The 22681-nt window shown below is 44.8% G+C and overlaps 1 protein-coding gene across 2 annotated transcripts in view; it reads right to left on the bottom strand.

The window, feature by feature from the left end:
* The window catches only part of LOC143927533 (laminin subunit beta-1-like), a 190033-nt gene that overhangs the window by 95894 nt on the left and 71458 nt on the right, over positions 1-22681 (bottom strand). For both annotated transcript variants that reach the window (XM_077451647.1, XM_077451648.1), the window contains exon 4: positions 8164-8287. In XM_077451647.1, coding sequence (XP_077307773.1) covers positions 8164-8287 — 124 coding nt within the window. The remainder of the gene's footprint in view (positions 1-8163; positions 8288-22681) is intronic.

Raw genomic sequence — 22681 nt, 5'->3', positions numbered from 1 at the left:
GCAGCCGCACCAGCGCCCATCAAATACAGCCTACCAGCACCCATCAATGCAGCCTACCAGTGCCCATCAATGCAGCCTACCAGCACCCATCAATGCAGCCTACCAGCACCCATCAATGCAGCCTACCAGCGCCCATCAAATGCAGCCTCACCAGTGCCCATCAAATACAGCCTCGCCAGCACCTATCAAATGCAGCTTCACCAGCGCCCATCAAAGGCAGCCTCACCAGAGCCCATCAAATGCAGCCTCACCAGTGCCCATCAAATGCAGCTTCACCAGCGCCCATCAAATGCAGCCTCACGAGGACCAATCGATTGCAGCCTCACCAGCGCCCATCAAGTACAGCCTCACCAGCACCTATCAAATGCAGCCTCACCAGCACCCATCAAATACAACCTACCAACACCCATCAATGCAGCCTACCAGCACCCATCAATGCAACCTACCAGCGCCCATCAAATGCAGCCTCACCAGTGCCCGTCAAATGCAGCCTCACCAGTGCCCGTCAAATGCAGCCTACCAGTGCCCATCAATGAACGTTTGCTTTCTTTTATTCATTTGGGAGTCGGGACACAGATACAGTCCTCCGCTGCCGCTGCGTCATTGACACTATGTGTGAACGGAGCTGCGGCTGATGCTGAGACTTAGTTGCTTGCTGCAGAGAGAAGAGAGTAGGAACACCAGTGACCAGGCGCCCTAGGCAGCGGCTGCCTAGTTTGCCTAGTGTTAGCATCGGCCCTGTTTGTCAGTGGGTGTCCCCTCATTCCCATCTCAAAATGTTGGGAGGTACATAACTCAGCAGCCCCTACGGGGGTACCGCTACACGTATTACAGATCTGCATGCATGCGTGCTTGCACAAATTTCAACTTGAGTAGTTGCATTAAAAATATATACTTTGGTTCTGCTTTAAAGGGTTATAGCCTGTGTATCCCGAATGCCGCAATTTAGGTAGAACATAGCTCCCAACTGTCCCTGATTTTGAGGGACTGTCCCTGATTTGGAGCAATGTCCCCTCTGTCCCTCATTTGTCCCTCATTTTGGTCTGCTCTATATAGTTGTATATAAAATGCACTTTTTTTTATCTTTCAGTGTTTCCCAGTGCTAAACCTTTCATCCAATGTCTAAAGTGCTGCATTTGTACATTTTAAAAGCCAATATAAAAGAATAGTAGTGGTTAAAAAAAAACAAAAAAACCCTGTGTATTTAATTAACCATTTTTTGGGTTAATTCTACTTTAAGGGTGTGTGTCAGGGGGGGCGTGTCCTATGCCTACATACATTTGTTAGTAGGTGTCCCTCATTCCCATCTCATGTTGGGAGGTATGGTAGAACACTGATAAGTTAGAATTTTTCTATGTTGGTAAAAATGTTTGTCTGGGGGGCCGGTAATTGAAGGCTTGTGGCTTATAAAATGCAGCACCTGCGGTTGGGGGGATAAAAATAACTTCCTTTCCTTCTAACTGACAGTTCTGCAACACTGGAGGGCAATGCATGAAACAAAGGATCTTCACAATATTGGAGAAAGAACTGACTTTTAATCTCTTTATTCCCTTTGGCTTTCCACAGTTAATATAAATACTCACATTATCTGAAGTTCAATCATCCCCACCATTATAGTAGATGTAGCAACTAAAGAGGTGCAACAATTTTAAGGGTTAACAAGCCCAACAATGTAAGTCGCCTTATACAAAACTACCATCCAAATGCACCTGTTCAAGTGATAAGAACACTTAGGGGTCCCGTTATTATAAACTTTGCTGCAAAAACAAAACGGACAAGAAGGCGCACGCAACCTAGTACATTACCGAAAAAACATGTATTCAATGTAAAAAAAGCAGATAAAGGTGAATACTCACAAAGTAGCAACTAAAAATAGCCATCAAACCATACAATGGCGTGCAGGGTGGACAAAAACGTCATGACCATCAACATCAAAGGGGGTGTAGAGCTGACGCGTTTCAGGGGCACACCCCCTTCCTCACAGAGTAGCCGAGCTCTGAGGAAGGGGGGTGGGTCCCTGAAACATGTTGTAGAGCTGACGCGTTTCAGGGGCACATGGGTGTAGAGCTGTTTCATGGGTGTAGAGCTGACGCTGGGTGTAGAGCGTTTCATGGGTGTAGAACTGACGCATTTCAGGGGCACATCCCCCTTCCTCACAGAGTAGCCGAGCTCTGAGGAAGGGGGTGTGCCCCTGAAACATGTCAGCTCTACACCTCTTTGATGTTGATGTTCACTGTGTGGTTCGATGGCTATTTTTAGTTGCTACTTTGTGAGTATTCACTTTTATCTGCTTTTCCATTGAATAAATATTTTCTGGTAATGGACTGGGTGTGTGTGCGTCTGGTGGTACTGGCACTGACTACAAGAAAAAGACAACTTCTCCTGCGCTCTGGTGTCTGGGTCTTCAAAGTTTGATACCAACAGTTTTAGAAGGTAGTGTCAAAAAGGTCTTGCAGCCCTCCTTAGAACATTGGGTATTCAAATACTGGAGAAAACAGGACAAAAAAGGAAGGCGCACTGACCTAGTGCATTACCATAAATAGAGCTTTATTAAAAACAGAACATATGTTTATGTTGGGGTATTTGTCAATTCATCTGACATCAGATCTGGACGTGTTGATGTTCGGTGCGATGGATCCAATTGTATTGATTATGCCTTTTATCAATACTGGTTTGTGAGTAGCCATTTTGCTATATGTTCTGTTTTTAACCGCTTCCTGCCCGCCCTATAGCCGAATGACGGCCTTAGGGCGGGTGGCTTCCCTCGCCTGGCCGTCCCTGGACGGCCTGGTGTTTACTTCCGCAATGCGCGCCGCCGCGGGCGCGCATCGCGGAAGTTCTGTGTTTGCCGTGTCCCCCGGGGACAGGCAAACACAGATCGCTGTAAACGGCCAATCACAGCGGCCGTTTACAGCGTGATCGGCGTGTCCAATGGGAGATGATCTCATATGTAAACATATGAGATCATCTCTCAGCGCCGCTCTCCCTCCTCACACAGACAGCGTGTGAGAGGGGAGAGAAGAACGGCTGCAGCAGCCGTCAGTGTACAAAAGAAAAAAAAAAAGTAAAAAAAAAGTTTAAAAAAAAGTGCCATCCTCCCCCAGAGCCATCCTCCCCCAGTGCCATGCCCCCCCCAGTGCCATCCTGCCCCAGTGCCATCCTGCCCCAGTGCCATCCGCCCCAGTGCCATCTCCCCCAGTGCCATCCTGCCCCAGTGCCATCCTGCCCCAGTGCCATCCGCCCCAGTGCCATCCACCCCAGTGCCATCCACCCCAGTGCAATCCACCCCACCCCAGTGCCACCTGCCCGCAGTGCTATCTGTCCCCAGTGCCACCTGTTGTCAGTGCCATTTGTCCCCAGTGCCATCTGTCATCAGTGCCACGTATAAGTGGCATCTGTCATCAGTGCCACGTGTTATTAGTGCCACATAGTGCCATCTGTCATCAGTGCCACGTATTAGTGCCATCTGTCATCAGTGCCACGTATCAGTGCCATTTGTCATCAGTGCCACCTGTCAGTGTCACGTGCCATCTGTTGTCAGTGTCACGTGTCATCAATGCCACTTATCAGTGCCATCTGTCATCAGTGTCACGCGTCATTGGTGCCACGTATTAGTGCCATCTGTCACCGGTGGCACGTATTAGTGCCACGTATTAGTGCCACATGTCATCAGTGCCACGTATTAGTGCCACGTGTCATCAGTGCCACATATTAGTGCCACGTGTCATCAGTGCCACGTATTAGTGCCACGTGTCATCAGTGCCACATATTAGTGTCATCTGTCATCAGTGCCACGTGTCATCAGTGCCACGTATAAGTGTCATCATTGCCACGTATCAGTGCCATCTGTCATCAGTGTCACGTGTCATTGTCCTGGTGCTTCAAAAGTGTAATAAATAGTCAACAAGTTAGATGTGTAATTTATGCTTCTAGAACACGTGATGGCGCTCCCTGCATGTTGGGCCTCTCTATGTGGCCAGGCTGTGAAAAAGTCCCACACATGTGGTATTGTAATACTCAGGAGGAGTAGCAGAATTTTTTGGGGGGTGTCATTTGTGGTATACACATTCCACGTGAGAGAATTAACCTATTACAATGACAATTTTGTGGAGAAAAATAAAGAAAATGAAAAATCTTCATTTTGCAAAGAATTGTGGGAAAAAAATAACAACATCAAAAAGCTCACCATGCCTCTTACTAAATACCTTGGAATGTCTACTTTCCAAAAAGGGTTCATTTGGGGGTATTTGTACTTTCCTGACTTGTTCGGGTCACAAGAAGCGAGATAGGCCACCAGTACATCAGATGTGATCAATTTTGTGCGATTCGCACCACAGCTTGTAGACTCTCTAACTTTCACAAAGACCAAATAATATCCACTAATTTGGGTTATTTTTACCAAAGATATGTAGCAGTATAAATTGTGGCCAAAATGTATGAAGAAAAATTAATAATTTGCATAATTCTGTCACAGAAACAAAGAAATATGCGTTTTTTTTCAAAATTTTCGGTCTTTTTTCATTTATAGCGCAAAAAATAAAAACCCCAGAGGTGATCAAATACCACCAAAAGAAAGCTCTATTTGTGGGAAAAAAAGGACACAAAATTCATTTGGGTACAGTGTTGCATGACTGAGTAATTGTCATTCAAAGTGTGAGAGCACCGAAAGCTGAAAATTGGTCTGGGCAGGAAGGGTGTTTAAGTGCCCAGTAAGCAAGTGGTTAATAAAGCTCTATTTATGGTAATGCACTAGGTCAGTGTGCCTTCCTTTTTTGTTCTGGCACTGACGTTGAACGAGAAAGCCTGGCTCGCAGTAACGGCGCTAATTCATCCCAAAGGTATTCTATCAGGTTGAGGTCAGGACTCTGTGCAGGCCAGTCAAGTTCCTCCACCTCAAACTCGCTCATCCATGTTTTTATGAACCTTACTTTATGCGCAATCATGTTGGAACCGGATGGGGCCGTCCCCAAACTTTTCCCACAAAGTTAGGAACATGAAATTGTCCAAAATGTGTTGGTATGCTGACGCCTTAGAAGTTCCCTTCACTGGAACTAAGGGGCCAAACCCTGAAAAGCAACCCCGCACCGTAATCCCCCCTCCACCAAAATAATTTGGACCAGTGCACAAAGCAAGGTCCATAAAGACATGGATGAGCGAGTTTGGGGTGGAGAAACTTGACTGACCTGCACAGAGTCCTGACTCCAACCTAATAGAACACCTTTGGGATGAATTGCTGCGAGCCAGACCTTCTGATCCAACATCAGTGCCTGACCTCACAAATGGGCTTCTGGAAGAATGGTCAAACATTCCCATAGACACACTCCTAAACCTTGTGGACGGCCTTCCCAGAAGAGTTGAAGGTGTCATAGCTGCAAAGGGCGGGCCAACTCAATATTGAACCCTACGGACAGTACGGACTAAGACTGGAATGCTATTAAAGTTCATGTGCATGTAAAGGCAGGTGTCCCAATACTTTTGACAATATGGTTTATCTGCACAACTAGGGAGGCTTTTGCGGGTAAATAACGTGTCTAAAATACATTGGATGCAAATCGAATTTTAGAGGAACACTTTTGTTAAAATGAATGTGTTCATTATAACCAGTCTCTTTAATGAAATGTATTCATTTCAGATCTATTCCTCAGACATTTACTCTTTGTGAACCCCATTACTAAAAAGTCTTCCCTTTCATTTTACTAGTTCCTTAAAATTGTCGGAGTTCCGACTCGGATTCGGCTTTATCTGCAGGTTGCCCAGGGCACCAGAAGGGGTTAATGGCGTGGCCAGGAGCCAGGAGACTGCTTGCCGCCTGCCCAGCGTGATCCATTGATACTTCGATCCTATTTGGTCTGCTGTGCTTTTGTGCCGCCAAGTGTTTAACGACATGCAAATGTATGCAAATAAGGTTTTAATAGGGAGATTTAGAGCAATTAAAAGCAATTTATTACAGTGTTCAAAAGGAAGTAAGCTCTGTCTGTGTCACGCTATCCCGCTCAATCGTTCGAGGTCCCATAGTTGGCATTTAGGAAGGAATACAACAAATGATAGCAAATTGGGTGGGCAAAGCAGAGTTCATTGTTTAGTAACTTTTTTGGCTACTATGTGTGACTACAGGGATCCTGGGGGGAGGAGGGGGAAGTTGCAGTAATACTAAAAAAAGAGACATGTGGCCTCTCATTGAAAACAAAATAAATAATAAAACTTCTGCACTTTCGATTTTCTCTTAGTCCCCCTGCCAAGTTCCACAAATACCTATTGATCCTGCCAGTGAAGTTCACCCAGTGCAGCTTCCTGTGCCGGGATGACAACGATGCTGCACAGCTCCTGAATTCAGAGAAGCGTTGTCACTCTCATGTAGGCTGTGCCTGTGTAGCCACACATATGGCGACCCATCACATTTGGCTACCCGCTGGACTGCGCATGCGCGACGTCGCCATATGCGTTCCAACACTGTGGCGCTCTGCGCTTGCCCAGAATTTTGTGGCCCCAGGCCCCAAGTCCAGGTTCAAGCCCCACCATCCAAATGGACATAGAGTTAGAATATAATTATGGTGAGCGAAAGCGAGGCCGAGCCCACGAGGGGGCCTTGTGATACAACAGTGTTGGAACGCATATGGCGGCGCCGCGCATGCGCAGTCCAACGGGTAGCCAAATGTGATGGGTCGCCATATGTGAGGCTACACCTACTTGCACTGCAGTGGGAGGAGAAGGGGGCGTGGCTAATGGCATCGTAACGGCTGACTGACAAGCTTGTAGCTTGTCAATCAGCACCTGGGCATGTGTAGCCCCGCCCACTGCTTTCTTGATTGGCGCCCTTACCTCTGCTGCTGAATCTCTCCCACTGCGAGCTACAGTGTCTGAGAGGGGGAGTGTGTGAGACACTCTGGGGTTGATTTACTAAAAGCAAATAGACTGGGCCCTCTGCAAGTGCAATTTCTCCACAGTTACAATTAGGATATTATTAAGATCTCCTGACTTCCATCATCCAATCACGTACAAGCAAAAATGCTGGATTTTTTTTTTCCTTGCATGTGATTGGGTATTCTTTGCATTTATTAAAGTGACACTAAAGCATTGTTGTTTTTTAAATTTAAATAAAAAAACATGTCAAACTTACCTCCACTGTGCAGCTAATTTTCTCCTCCTCTTCTGGGATCTCTCGGCGGCTCTTGTGGCTCCTCCCCGCATTATATAACCCCCCGGGCGAAGCGCTCTACTGGGGCGTTACCTTGCGGGCGTGCTTCCGAGTCATTCGTTCGGCGTCCATAGAAGTTGAATGTGTGACTCGCCCCCCCCCCCCCCCCCCCCGGCGCCCGGGTCATTGGATTTGATTGACAGCAGTGGGTGCCAATGGATGCACTGCTATCAATCTATCCAATTGAGAGCCGAGACACTGGTGTGCTCAACCCCAGGACAAGATAGAGGGGGTACAGGTAAGTAAAACTGGGGGGGGGGGCTGCAGCATTACAGGAGGTTTTTCACCTCAATGTATTGAATGCTCAGAGGTGAAAAACCTCAAAGGTTTACAAGCCCTTTAAGACCTGGAGCAACTGCATTTGCAAAGTACACAATTTATTTAGGTTAAGTAAATCAATCTCATTGTATCTCACATGCTCCCCTTCCCAGACACTGCAGCTCACAGTAGGAGGGATTTAGTAAATCTACCCCAGTGCAGGAAGATTTGGTTCATTCAGCAAAGGTAAAGTAAGTACGTGTGCATCATATTGTTTTTTTTATTTTTTTATTCTTTCCTGTTTAGACTGTCATATAGGGGCCTTTATTTGTAGATTTATTGAAACCAACTTGTAACAAATTCAACTTTAAGATGAACAAATACATAAGCAAAGGGTACCTTTAATTAAACCTTGAAGGCGAAGTAATCAGTAGATGCAGGCAGCCAAACGGTACATGCAATTCCTGACTTTTATTGCAAAAGTCGAGCTTTGCCCCACCCTTTCCTACTTTCATCCTTAAATGGCCAATAAAGGAATTCCAGAAGCTGACGGGACTATATCCCTAATACTACTGGTTTATTTAGGCCTGCAATGTTCACTGATGATAACCCCTACTTTATCGGAACATGGTCAGTGTGAATTCCTCATGTTTCTGGTATAATGTAAAGATCACGGCAATATGTCACATGCCCTCTAGTTAATCCCTCACCGTTCTCGGATTGCCACCATGTCTTCTCTCCATCCGGTCCTTCCAGGTAAATGACATTTTGAATCCTGTGGCTCCCCCTTTGGTAGGGCACCCGTGAGTCACAGATAAAACATTTCTCCGACTCCTTTAATGCAAAAATAGATCATTAATATTAGATAATTCCTACAGACATGGACAGTGTTTTTATAGCTCTATAAAGAAAATATTAGCAAAGATTTATAATCTACAATATACAGGAAGACAGACATGTCTGGTGCCAGTGTTAGAGAAATATTGGACTGTATCAGGAAGTGGGGCTTGAGTATTAGTAGAGAAGACGGAAGTTCTGGAGAACAAGGTAGGAGAGCACTAGGGCAGGAGAGAATTAAATGAAAGATACAGGAACATTAGACAAGGGTATAATGGTAAATGTGCTAGAGAAGAAGTCAGGGGAACACCAGAGGAGAACAAGATAGGAGAGCACTAGAGCAGGAGAGATCTGAAGAGAACGGTATGGGAACATTAGATAAGGGTATAATGGTAGATGTGCTGAAGAAGAAGGCATGGAAATACCAGAGGAGAACAAGGTAGGAGAGCAGTAGAACAAGAGAGAACTGAAGAGAAAGGTGCAGGAACATTAGACAAGGATATAATGATAAATGTGTCAGAGAAGAGGGCAGGGGAGCATCAGATGAGAGCAAGGTAGGAGAGCACTAGAACAGGAGAGAACTGAAGAGAAAGGTACAGGAACATTAGACAAGAGTATAATGATAAATCTGTCAGAGAAGAAGACAGGGGAGTATCAGATGAGAACAAGGTAGGAGAGCACTAGAACAGGAGAAAACTGAAGAGAACGGAACGGGGGCATTAGACAAGGGTATAATAGTAGATGTGCTAGAGAAAAAGGTAAGGGGACCCCAGAGGAGAACAAGGTAGGATAGCACTAGAGCAGGAGAGAACTGAAGAGAAAGGTACAGGAACATTAGACAAGAGTATAATGATAAATCTGTCAGAGAAGAAGGAGGGGAGCATCAGATGAGAACAAGGTAGGAGAGCACTAGAACAGGAGAAAACTGAAGAGAACGGAAGGGGGACATTAGACAAGGGTATAATAGTAGATGTGCTAGAGAAGAAGGCAAGGGGACATCAGAGGAGAACAAGGTAGGAGAGCACTAGAACAGGAGAGAACTGAAGAGAAAGGTACAGGAACATTAGACAAGGGTATAATGATAAATCTGTCAGAGAAGAAGGAGGGGAGCATCAGATGAGAACAAGGTAGGAGAGCACTAGAACAGGAGAAAACTGAAGAGAACGGAACAGGGACATTAGACAAGGATATAATGATAAATCTGTCAGAGAAGAAGGCAGGGGAGCATCAGAGGAGAACAAGGTAGGAGAGCATGAGAGCAGAAAAGAACTGAAGAGAAAGGTGCGGTAACATTGGACAAGGCCAAGGTGTTAAAGTTTCGATCTCGATGAAGCAGTTTTCCGCTAAACATGTTGAGCCAAGAATAAAAGTGTAGTGGTATCTCCATCTACGTTCATTGGACTTTAGATGTTATATACAATCTTATGGGGGTGCGCCCCTTTTTGAAGTGTAGTGGGATGTTGTCTTCATATTGTCAAATTGACAATTTTGTAAGATTTCAATGTTTATGTACCAATAAAATTTGTAACATTTAATGAATTGTGTTGAGTGCCTAAAAAGTCCATTTGTTTCCAATAATTTTCTAGTTACATTTTGTAATTAGGGTGTGGCACTGGTTACTGTAAGACAGATGGGTCTCCACAGAACCAACCAGTGTTTTACCCATATATTTATATCAAGGTGTTAAAGAGCTGTAGAAGAAGACAGGGAGCACCAGAGGTGAGCAAGATCGTGGGACACTAAAAAAGTAGAAGGCATTGTATCATTAATGGAGAAGAAAAAAGGGAACAATAAAGATGGCGAATGAAGAAGGATAGTTGAAAAAGGTAAGTTAAGAGAGGACAGGAAAATGAGAAAGCATAGAGCTTTAGAGAAGGAGACTGTAGAGGAGCACTGGGGAAGCAGAGCTGAAGAAAGGGGAGCACTAAAGAAATAGAAAGTAGAAGAGCATTAGAAAGGGGAGCACAAGAAAGGGGAGAAATTGTAGAGCACTAGAGAAGGATAGATTATGGGAGCACTAGAGTATAAGAATGTAAAGGGGCACAAGAGAAAGAGTAGTTGAAGGTAGGGGAACACAAAAGAAGAAGGTAGGAGAGCATTGGATAAAGTGAAGGTGGAGGACCAGTAGAAAAGGGTAATGTAGGGGAGCACTAGAGAAGGAGAATGTATAGGAGTACTACAAAAGGAGAATGCAAAGGAGCACTAGAGAAGAAGTCAAAGGTAGGAGAGCACTAAAAAAAGAAAAGGTAGGAGAAGAACATTGGAGAAGGTGAAGGCAGGGGAGCTCTAGAAAAGGCTATAGAAGTGAAGCACTAGAGATGGAGAATGTATGAGAGCACTAGAAAAGGAGAATGTTAAGGAGTACTAGAGAATGAGATGTTGAAGGTAAGGGAGTACTAAAAAAGAACAATGTAGGAGAGCATTGGGAAGGATGAAGGCAGGGGAGCACTAGGAAAGTAGATGGCGTGGCAGCACTAAAGATAGAGAAAGTATAGAAGCCCTAGGGAAAGAGAGGGTATGGGAGCACTAGAGAAGGTGAAGGTATGAAGAACTGGAAATGGAAAATATTAAGAAGTACTAGAGAAGGAGAAGTTGAAGGCAGGGGAGTACTAAAAAAGGAGAACAAATGAGAGCATCAGAAAGGGTGAAGGCAGGGGAGCACTAGGGAAGAAGACAGTGTGGGAGCACTAGGGAAGAAGATAGTGTGGGAGTACTAGGGAAGACGATAGTGTGGGAGCACTAGGGAAGAAGATAGTGTGGGAGCACTAATGAATAGTGATGGACGAACTTCCGACGGGACGTTTCGCGAAAGCGAAATGCGAACGGACCCAAACGTTCGCGAAACCGAACGTTCGCCGCGGGCCCCATTGACTTCAATGGGAGGCGAACTTTGCAAACCTTCATGTCGAATTTGCGGCCACGTGGTAATTATTAGGGGGTAAAACGTAGTCCCACCATCTGGACAATGACATAATACATGTATGAGGTGAATTTGGGATCGATAACTACAAGCATTTTTATTTTATTTGGGAAATTGTTCTAACAATTCAGGACTATGGAGCTAATGAAGGCAATGGAGGAGAGGGAAGGTCAGGGACCAGGGTAGGCAAAGAAGAGGGTGCAGGAGATGATCACCAGCAGCGTGACATACCGGAATGACACATGCACCGTGATAGAGGCATCTGACAGCAGCACCGTAATACAGAGCACTGACAGCAGCACCGTGACATACAGCGCTGACAGCAGCACCGTGACATACAGCGCTGACAGCAGCACCGTGACATACAGCGCTGACAGCAGCACCGTGACATACAGCGCTGACAGCAGACTGATAGCGGTCCTTACAGAACAGCAGACTGTACCGCACTCAAGCCTATGTACCGTAGCACCCTATACCAAGTTACCAGTCCTTATAAGAACTTTTGTGGACCAAGCAGGTTGTGTATTAGTGTTTAGCAGACTGTACGTCAGTCCCTATACCGCTGAAGGACTGCTGCAGTATAGGGCAGCGGTCAGCAGTGGTGCACGTCAACCCTATCTATTGTGGACCGATAGCGGTCCTTACAGAACAGCAGACTGTACCGCACTCAAGCCTATGTACCGTAGCACCCTATACCAAGTTACCAGTCCTTATAAGAACTTTTGTGGAACAAGTGAGTTGTGAATGTTTAGCAGACTGCAGCAGAAGGGCAGCAGTCAAGTATAATATCCTTTCTATATTTGGAAGAAAGAATATTATACATGTACAAGCCTATTACTGTACCACTGATACCAGTCCTGAAAAGAACCTTTGTGGAACTAATAGTAACAGCAAGTCTTTAAAATTACCCTCACTGCCTGACAACACTGCTTCCTTCCTGTCCCTATACAAATTGGCAAAAAAGAGTAGGCTGGAACGATTAGTGGTTACTGGAACAGCTCTTTTGTGGACCTTGATAGTAACAGCTAATGATGATGATGATGATGATGATGAAAGACTAATCTGGCTGTCCCTGTAGCATACACCGTCCTTTCCCTTTCTCTAAACTAACAAAAGACACTCAGGCTGCTGCAAGAATCAGCAGCACAGCAAACCTATCAACACCTAACACCTATACCAGTCCTGAAAAGAACTTTTGTGTACCAAATAGCTAGTGGTTTATCTCTCCCTACTCCACACAGGAACCTGTCCCTATCGTAACAGAAGAAAGAATGTAAAATGGCCACCGGATCGGGTGTATTTATAGGTTAGGGGGAATGTCCAAGTGTCCATGTGCTGTCATGTCTCAATTGGCTGTCCTGTATCACATGATAAACGTGTCACCAAAGGTTAAAGTTCTTGTATACATTAAACACGTAAGTCCGCCGCGGCGAACGACGGAAAAAGGCGTTCGAACGTGCGGACCGCGAATGTCGGAAATTCGCCGCGAAACGACCGCCGGGCGAAACGTTCGTCCATCACTACTAATGAAGAAGAAAACAGGGGACTAATAGAGAAGGAGAATGTAAACAAGCACTAGAAAGGGTGAAGGTAGAGGAGTACTAGAAAAAGAGAAGGTATGGGAGAACTAGAGAAGGTGAAGCTATGGGAGTACTAGAAAAGGGAGAAGAAAGGGGAGCACTAGAAAAGGGAGAAGAAAGGGGAGCACTAGAAATAGAGACTATGAGGGAGCCCTAGAAAATAGAAAAGTGGGGGAGCAAAGGAGAAGGAACAAGGTATGGGAGCACTGGAGAAGGCAGCAGAGTACTAGAGAAGGAGAATGGCATCCAAAGCAAAACGCAAAAAATTTGGCATAGAAAGTAAATGTTGCAAGTTTATCAATAAATGAAAAAACTGCACAACTAAAAAATGAATCCAGCAAAAAGCATGTGTGGAAATCAACACGTGAAACCATCACTTCATGCTATATATCTACAATTTCTTCAGTGTATTGCCAAAAAAAATCTCAAATATTGATTAAACTTCCCCTTGGATTGCTCATACATGGCATATAAAATGCACTGTGTAATGTAGTTAGTCTGGCCTCACTTTAATGCCCCGTACACACGATCGGACTTTCCAACAGGAAATGTTGGATGTGAGCTTGTTGGCTGAAAGTCCGACTGTGTGTATGATCTATCGCACATCTGTTGTCGGACTTTCCACCAACAAATGTTGGCTAGCAGGTTCTCAAATTTTCCACCAACAAAACTTTGTTGTCAGACTTTCCAATCGTGTGTACACAAGTCCGTCGCACAAAAGTCCACGCATGCTCGGAATCAAGTACGAGCCTGGAAGCACTCGGTCTTGTAAAACTAGCATTCGTAATGGAGATATCACATGACTACTGAACTTCCTTTTTATCAGCTCGCCGTACGTCTTGTACGTCACTACATTCGTAATTGTTGGCCAACATTTGTGTGACCGTGTGTATGCAAGACAATTTGGAGCCAACAGCCTTCGAACAAAATTCCACAGTTTTGTTGTCGGAATGTCCGATCGTGTGTATGGGACATAAGAGCTAAATCACAACTGGACATGATAAATGTGAACTTTCCCAAGTCCATGAAGAAATAGAAATACCCTCTAAAATGGGATTTTAACAGCAACAACACTACCAAAGTTGTATAAAACCAATATTTATTGAAACAAATAAAATATGATCAATCACACATGTGATGATCTATAAAAAAACAAAGGTAGAGCAAATGACAGGATCATTGCAAACATTCAAAATGGCATAAGTAAATAATGTTACTCTCCAATATCAGAGAACAATCTTCAGTCCTTGACGCGTTTCAAGGTTCAAGCCCTTCGTCAGGGGTACTTTTTGCAGGAGAATCTACATTCAAAAACTCGTCAAATAGGACAAATGGTGCAACGCTCAAAAGTGCAATTGTTCAAGCAGGGACTGAATCGTCTCTGCAGCAGATGGAGGTTTTCGAGCTCAACCAAAAGAAACCCACAGAGGTCCTCACAATGAAAGGTAGCAAAACTGGGTGTTTGAGCAGGTAACAAGAACCAAATTGGTATAAAAGAGATGTCACGGTATAAGGCCAAACAAGGCCCTTCACGGTCCTTCAATAAGCAGCGTGATAGATACACAGCCTACAGTCCTCACCCTGTTCTATGTTGTCCTGGCCACGCGCCGTCCTCCCTGGCAGTGCTTTGAGCTATCATGATGCTTATTGAAGGACCGTGAAGGACCTTGTTTGGCCTATACTGGGACATCCCTTTTATACCAATTTGGTTTTACACAACTTTTGTAGTGTTGTTGCCCTTAAAATCCCACTTTAGTGGGTATTTTTATTTCTGCGTATTATCCGGGGATGTGGCAACCACCTACTTTTTTTCTGCCATGGTGGAAACATTTAAAACATTTTTTTTCCAAGTCCATGAGCGCATGACCCCAGATGAGAGGAATCGGGTGCTATGTATGCGGGGTACACACCTCCAGGAAATGTAACTCTTATCCCGCAGAGGAACAATTTCAGAGGTTAGAACAGCCCTTCTCAACCTTTTCAACACAGAGGAACCCTTGGAATAGTTCTCCGGTCTCAGGGAACCCCTACTAAAAATTGAAATGTACAACTCATGATACATAAGTGTGATGGTCAGTGGAAAGATTGGTCCTTACACTTGTGGTCATTGGGAAGAATTATATCCTTAAAGCGGAGGTCCACCCTAAAGTGGACCTTCCCGCTCAATGGAATCCTTCCCCCCCTCCGGCGCCACAATTGGCGCCTTTCAGGGGAGAGGGGGGTGCAGGTACCTGTACAGTACAGGTATCTGCACCCACTTCCGGGATAGCTCTCTGCGGAAAGGGGCGTAGATCTACACCCCCCCTTTCCGAAAGTCCCCCGCTGCCTGCTGGGAAACACACAGATCCCAGAGGCAGCGGGTCCATCCTTATTGCGCAGCGCGACTCGCGCATGCGCAGAAGGGAACCGGGAAATGAAGCCGAAAGGCTCCACTTCCTGATTCCCATACCCAAGATGGCGGCGGCAGCACCCGAGATACGATTGAGAGATCGGCTTCGGGTGACGACATCGCGGGCGCGCTGGGCGGGTAAGTGTCACTATTTTAAAAGTCAGCAGCTGCAGTATTTGTAGCTGCTGGCTTTTAAAAAAAAAAAAACGCAGAACTCCCGGCGGACTCCCGCTTTAAGCCCCATACACACTATCAGATTTTCTGCTGATTTTTTCCTTCAGATTTACCAAAACCATGTAGTGGAAGGGCCTGCCTGATTGCATACAAATTGAAACTCCTAAGGTTTGACCTCATATTATATGGTTTTGGTAAATCTGAAGGAAAAAATCAGCAGAAAATCTGATAGTGTGTATGGGGGCTTACAGATAGTTAAAAAGATCAGTGGTATCAGTGGGAACTTATCTGAGAGGCAGAAATTGCCCAATGCTGAAGGAACCCCTACAACCTCTGGAGGAACCCTGGTTGAGAATCACTGGGTTAGAAGGACTTTCCTATGAACTCCTAGCTAAGGAGCTAAGAGCTTATCTAATTGATGGATCAGCTTGTTATACTATTCAGGGAAACAGAGAACAAGATTTCAGAGATACTAATATAGGCAGGTTAGGAACTAGTCTCCACCTCGTTGTCAAATGAACAAAAATGAGTTATAGAGTCAGTCAGACAATCATTAACTTTTTTATATACCATTAGCGTACCTAAATCTCATTTAAAATTCCAACTGGATAATGATTTGCTATGTTATTGGGCAGTGGTCTCCAAACTATGGCCCTTTGCTTGCCTTTATCCAGCCCTTGGAGCACTGTTACAAGGCACTATTCCTCCGTTCACTGACACCAACAATGGGGCGTAATTCCTCCCACTGACACCAATGATGGGGCACTATTCCTCCTTTCACTGACACCAACAATGGGGCTTAATTCCCCCCACTGATACCAATGATTGGGCATTATTCCCTCATTCACTGACACCAACAATGGGGCACTATTCCTCCCACTGACAACAATGACCAACGATGGGGCACTATTCCTACCACTGACACCATCAATGGGGCACTATTCCTCCCACTGATACCAATGATTGGGCTCTATTACTCCCTCTGACACCAACAATGGGGCACTATTCCTCCCACTGATGCCAATGATTGGGCACTATTCCTCCAACTGACTCCAATGATTGGGCACTATTCCTTCCACTGACACTAATGATGAGGCACTATCCCTCCAACTGACTCCAATGATGGGGCACTATTACTCTTACTGACTTCAATGATGGGGCACTATTCCTTCCACTGACACTAATGATGAGGCACTATCCCTCCAACTGACTCCAATGATGGGGCACTATTACTCTTACTGACTTCAATGATGGGGCACTATTCCTCCCACTGATACCAACGATGGGGCACTATTTCTCCCACTGACACCAATGGGGCACAATTTCTCTCACTGACACCAATGACAGGGCACTATTCATTCCTTCCACTGACACACACAATGGGGCACTATTCCTCCAACTGACACCAACTATGAGGCACTATTCCTCCCACCAGCACCAACAGGCCTTAAAGCACTGTTACAAGACACTATTCCTTTCACGGACACCAACAATGGGGCATAATTCCTCCCACTGACACCAACTGGGGGGGCAATATTCCCACCCCAATGCCATAGATGGGGCATTGTCTGGCCCCATTCACACAGAACAAATGCACTTGCACCGGGTGCAAATTTTATTTTAGATATAGATCCCCTAAGGGATCGTTTACACTAATGGTTGGGGGAGGGTGTGGAGGCAATACAACGCCTCTTCATTGTTTGTAAAATTCTCTTTGAAGAGTGACCCAAATGCAGATCGCTCTTCAGGCTGCATTCACACCCGAGGGTAGCATCTTTGAGTGCTTTTCCAGCATTTTCTTTTTAATGAGTGATTTTGGCCCGTTTTTATGGGCGACTTGCATGTTTATATACAGCGTTTTTGAGCTTTGGCTTTTTTTTTTGTATTAGCCAATAGAGAAAACTATTATCTGTTGCATCATTTTTGCTAAGTATCTCAGCTTTTTTAGCTTTTCCATTACCTTTTATTTCTTCTTTTATTATTATTATTATTTATTTATTATAATGTTTTTTCGTTAGGGTAAGGTTTTAAAGGTCAGTTTAGGTTAGGGTAAGGATTAGGAGTTGGGGTTATTTATTTATTTTTTATTATTATTATTATTATTATTATTATTCCTATAACTACTACTACTACTTTTTTTTCTCACTAGGGTGTAGGAATTCACTAGGAAGTAGTATAACTGAGGAAATATTTGTAAAAGGGCTATGTGAACTGGGTTGATATACCTTATTAGTACTCACTCTTAATTTAATCACAATTAAAATTATTTCACTTTTGAGGGAAGGGAAATGGAAGGGGAAATTTTTAATTTTAATTATTATTTTTTATTTTTTTTGTAGAGATTGAGAAGGAATAATTATATATTAAAGGATATTTTAAAGATTTTTGTGGTATGTCTACTCTAGGAATGTTATATGTAGTTGGGGATGTAGGAATGTTATTGTAGATGTTTTGTAATGTTATTTAATTCATTGAAAATTAATAAAAAGATTTGAAAACTATAACAACTACTACTACTACAGGCAGTCCCCAAGTTACGAACGACACCTACTTAGCAGAGATCAGTGACCTGTCACTAGGCAGATCAGGGAGACGCTTGTTTACATTAGCATCTTCCCGTTCTTCCTCCTCGTGAGGTGATCGCGGGTATCCCTGCGGCGATCGAGTCCGCGGGACCCGCAACCCGACTCACGGAGCTTGCTGCGGGTGTGCGCCCGCTGGCCGCCTCTTAAAGGGCATTGTACGGGTACGTGATTCTGCCTGCACGAGCCCTTCTGCCGGCGTATATCGGCGTGAGGTGGTCGGCAAGTGGCTAAGATTGTCCTGTGTTTGTCTCCATCCATCTTCCCATCAACTCTGTCCAGCTTCCCTGTCCCTGCTGAAGAAAAGCATCCCCACAACATGATGCTGCCACCACCATGTCTCACAGTGGGGATGGTGTGTTCAGCGTGATGTGCAGTGTTAGTTTTCCCCCACACATAGCGTTTTGCTTTTAGGCCAAAAAGTTCAGTTTTGGTCTCATCTGACCAGAGCACCTTCTTCCACATGTTTGCTGTGTCCTCCACATGGCTTCTCGCAAACTACAAACAGGACTTCTTATGACTTTCTTTCAACCATGTCTTTCTTCTTGTCACTCTTCCATAAAGGGCAGATTTGTAGAGAGACGACTAATAGTTGTCCTGTGGACAGATTCTCCCCCCTGAGCTGTGGATCTCTGCAGCTCCTCCAGAGTTACCATGGGCCTCTAGGCAGCTTCTCTGATGAATGTTCTCCTTGCCCGGCCGGTCAGTTTAGGTGGACGGACATGTCTTGGTAGGTTTGCAGTTGTGCCATACTCTTTCCATTTTTGGATTGAACAGAGCCCCGTGAGATGTTCAAAGTTTGGGATATTTTTTTATAACCTAACCCTGCTTTATACTTCTCCACAACTTCATCCCTGACCTGTCTGGTGTGTTCCTTGGCCTTCACGATGCTGTTTGTTTACTAAGTTCACAGAACAGCTGTATTTATACTGAGATTCAATTACACACAGGTGGGCTCCATTTACTAATTAGGTGACTTCTGAAGGCAATTGGTTCCACTAGATTTTAGTTAGGGGTATCAGAGTAAAGGGGGCTGAATATAAATGCCCCCCCCCCCTCACACACTTTTCACATATTTATTTATAAAAAGTTTTGAAAACCAATTATCACTTTCCTTCCACTTCACAATTAGGCCTGATGCACACCTATGGCATTTTTAGTGCTTTTTGCATTTTGCAGATTTGCTCTACAGAATGTGTTCCATAGGCACCCATGTTAAATGGACTGTAGTGCAAATCTGCAAAATGCAAAAAGCACTAAAAATGCAATAGGTGTGAATCCAGCCTTATGTGCCACTTTGTGTTGGTCGATCACAAAAAATCACCCTTAAAGTGGGAGTCCGACGGGACTCCGCGTTTTTTTTTTTTTTTTTAAAAGCCAGCAGCTACAAATACTGCAGCTGCTGACTTTTAAAATAGTGACACTTACCTGTCCAGCGCGCCCGCGATGTCGTCACCCGAAGCCGATCTCTTGATCGTCTCTCGGGTGCTGCCGCCGCCATCTTGGGTATGGGAATCAGGAAATGGAGCCTTGCGGCTTCATTTCCTGGTTCCCTACTGAGCATGCGCGAGTAGCGCTGCGCAATAAGGACGGTCCCCGCTGCCTCTGGGATCTGTGTGTTTCCCAGCAGGCAGCGGGGCACTTGCGGAAAGGGGCGGGAACTTGCGGAAAGGGGCGTAATCTACGCCCCTTTCCGCAGAGAGCTATCCCGGAAGTGGGTGCAGATACCTGTACTGTACAGGTAACTGCACCCCCCTCCCCCCTGAAAGGTGCCAATTGTGGTGCCGGAGGGGGGGAGGGTTCCGATGAGCGGAAGGTCCACTTTAGGGTGGACCTCCGCTTTAAAATAGATTAGGGCCAATTCACACCACATGCAGTCCAGTGCGTTTTTCTGCATCAAAAACGCATGGAAAGTAGTTTATATGGTTTTCAATGGCATAGTTCACACCAGTGCTCGCAGTTCCAGTTCCAGAAAAAAAATAGCACATGCTGCATTTTTTCTGCACTGGACTGTACTGGAACGCTGTAAAACGCATCAAAAATGCACCGGAACGCACCTAAATGCACCAAAAACGCACTGCAACACACTTGTCCTTATTTAAGGTTAAAAAAAAAAAATGAGGGGGCGAAAAAAAGCACTGGACTGCATCAAAAACACATCAAAAACGCACATGCAGAAAAGCACCTGGAATGCATCCAAACTGCGTTTCTATGGTGTGAACTAGCCCTTAGTGCATTTTTTTCTGCATCAAAAACGCATGGAAAGTAGTTTATATGGTTTTCAATGGCATAGTTCACACCAGTGCTCGCAGTTCCAGTGTGTTCCAGTTCCAGAAAAAAAGTACAACATGCTGCATTTTTCCTGCACTGGACTGTCCTGGAAAGCTGTAAAACTCATCAAAAACACACCGGTATGCACCTAAATGCACCAAAAAATGCACTGTAACAAGGGGTATGAATACTTTTTCAAGGCTCTGTAACAGTGTCACTAAAGCGGTAGAGAAAACGTTTTTTTAAGCTAAACTTCGGCTTTGAATTTCTTCGTCGGGTAGAAGAGGTTCACATACTGTATGTATTATTGGTTGTTTGCCCCGGAGTTCAGCTTTAGTTTTCTTCAGGTATCAGCAGACAAAGCGGCATTGTACCTGCGGAGCGCTCGGCTCTCAGATAAAGCGTTGGCCCAGATTCCTGCGTCCTGGTTGGCATTTCTGTTATCGTTCTGATTAGGACGGGCCGGGAATGTGTCTCCAAGGACAGGACTATAATGAGATCCGTGTGTCTGGATGGGGGGGGGGCGTACAGACGAGATGGGGAGGAAACAATTACTTGACGGACAGTAAGGCTGGCCATACATTATACAATTTTCTTGTACAACCAAAACCATATAATAGGAGGTCAGACCTAAACACTTTTAATTTGTATGCAATCAGGCCGGCCCTTGTACTACATAGTTAAAGGTAAAATATAAAGAAAATTGAATAAGAAAATTGTATGGTGTATGGCCAGCATAAGACTCTGCACAAATTTTTTTTCCAATGCATTTATTTTATTTTTTTAGTGTGCTTTTACCCACTTTCTGCCCATATGATGTCATATGACGTCGCCGGGTTGAAGTAGTTATACCAGGATGATGCCTGGACCTGACAACATCTCCTAGGTAAGAAAATTCCCTCTTTGCCAGAAGCGTGGCTGAACTCTTCTGCGGGGGGGGGGCTTTGCTGTCAGATCGCCATCTTTTTGACCCCGGAAACCAGGGAAGCGGCCAATAAGACCGCTCTGCGTCTGATTGGCTGCATTGGAACCCAGAGGAGAGATTTGGGGGGGGAGGGGGGGGGGTTATCTTCATAAAGAGGACCTGTCACTGCCCATGCTTTAACAAAGGATGTTGTTCATCTCTTGTGAAAGCAATAAAGTTGATCCAAAAAACAAAAGAGACAGTTTAAAAAAAAAAATTTGAATAAAATAAATACAATAAAACTTTGATTGGAGAGCGTTTTGCAAAGCAAGCAACATTTTTCATAAATTTTGTGTTGATATACAAGTAGCGTCACGACTGAGTGTAAAAGAGAAGAAGGGCGCCTCTAAGTGTAGCAATATGGTTACATTTAATGAAGGTACAACATTTAGCAACATATTGCTACACTTGTGGAGGCTTCCATGTGTGGATGGACATTTTATGGTTATACAACCCGATCACATCGCTATAATCTTTTTATATGGACTATAAACTGAAGGATTTATGAATAAATGTTTGTGGAACGAATCATCCGAGTTTCCATTATTTCTTATGGGGAAATTTGCTTTGATATACAAGTGCTTTGGATTACAAGCATGTTTCCGGAACGAATTATGCTCACAGCCGCCGTCATACTGCAGCAGGTCGGCTCTCCTGTAGCTGTATGGCGGCCCGTGCATGGGAGACAGCGGGCATGTGCACACCACCGGTAGCACGCGCGCCGCGGGCCCGGCAGACTCGACTTCTGTGGTGACCCGCGATTGCCGCGAGGAGAGGCAGATCCGCGTTCTGCCTAATGACATGTCAGAGATCTTCTGTTCCCAGTGATCGGGAACAGCGTTCTCTGTAATGTCCCTGTTAGCCCACCCCCCCCCCCTACAGTTAGAACACACCCAGGGAACATACTTATCCCCTTGATCGCCCCTAGTGTTAACTCCTTCCCTGTCAGTGTCATTTATACATTGATCTGTGCATTTTTATAGTACTGATCACTGTATTGGTGTCACGGGTCTCGAAAAAAAGCGTCATTTGGGGTCAGATTTGTCCACCCGCAATGTCACAGTCCCGCTAAAAATCGCAGATCACCGCCATTACCAATTAAAACAATAAAAGTAAATAAAAGTCCATAAATCTATCCCGTACGCCTATTGCAAGTTTTTTTCACCAAAAATATCCAGGAGAATATATATTGGCCTAAACCAGGGGTCTCACACTGATGACCCTCCAGCTGTTGCGAAACTACAAGTCCCATGAGGCATTGCAAGGCTGACAGTTACAAGCCTGACTCCCACAGGCATGATGGGACTTGTAGTTTCGCAGCAGCTGGAGGGCCGCCAGTTTGAGACCCCTGGCCTAAACTGATAAATACATTTGTTTTTTAAATATTTCTTTTTTTTGGATATGTATTATATTATTATATTTTTTTTTTCAAAATTGTCACTCTTTGGACGAGGGACGAAACGCGCCGACGTATTTCCGGTTTCACGAACCAGTGACGCAAATTCCGCTAT

The sequence above is a fragment of the Lithobates pipiens genome, unplaced genomic scaffold (assembly GCF_037356315.1).
Source record: "Lithobates pipiens isolate NorthernLeopardFrog02 unplaced genomic scaffold, aLitPip1_a1.2 Scaffold_23, whole genome shotgun sequence".
Taxonomy (NCBI): Eukaryota; Metazoa; Chordata; class Amphibia; order Anura; family Ranidae; genus Lithobates; species Lithobates pipiens.
This window is presented reverse-complemented; position numbering and strand designations above follow the sequence as displayed.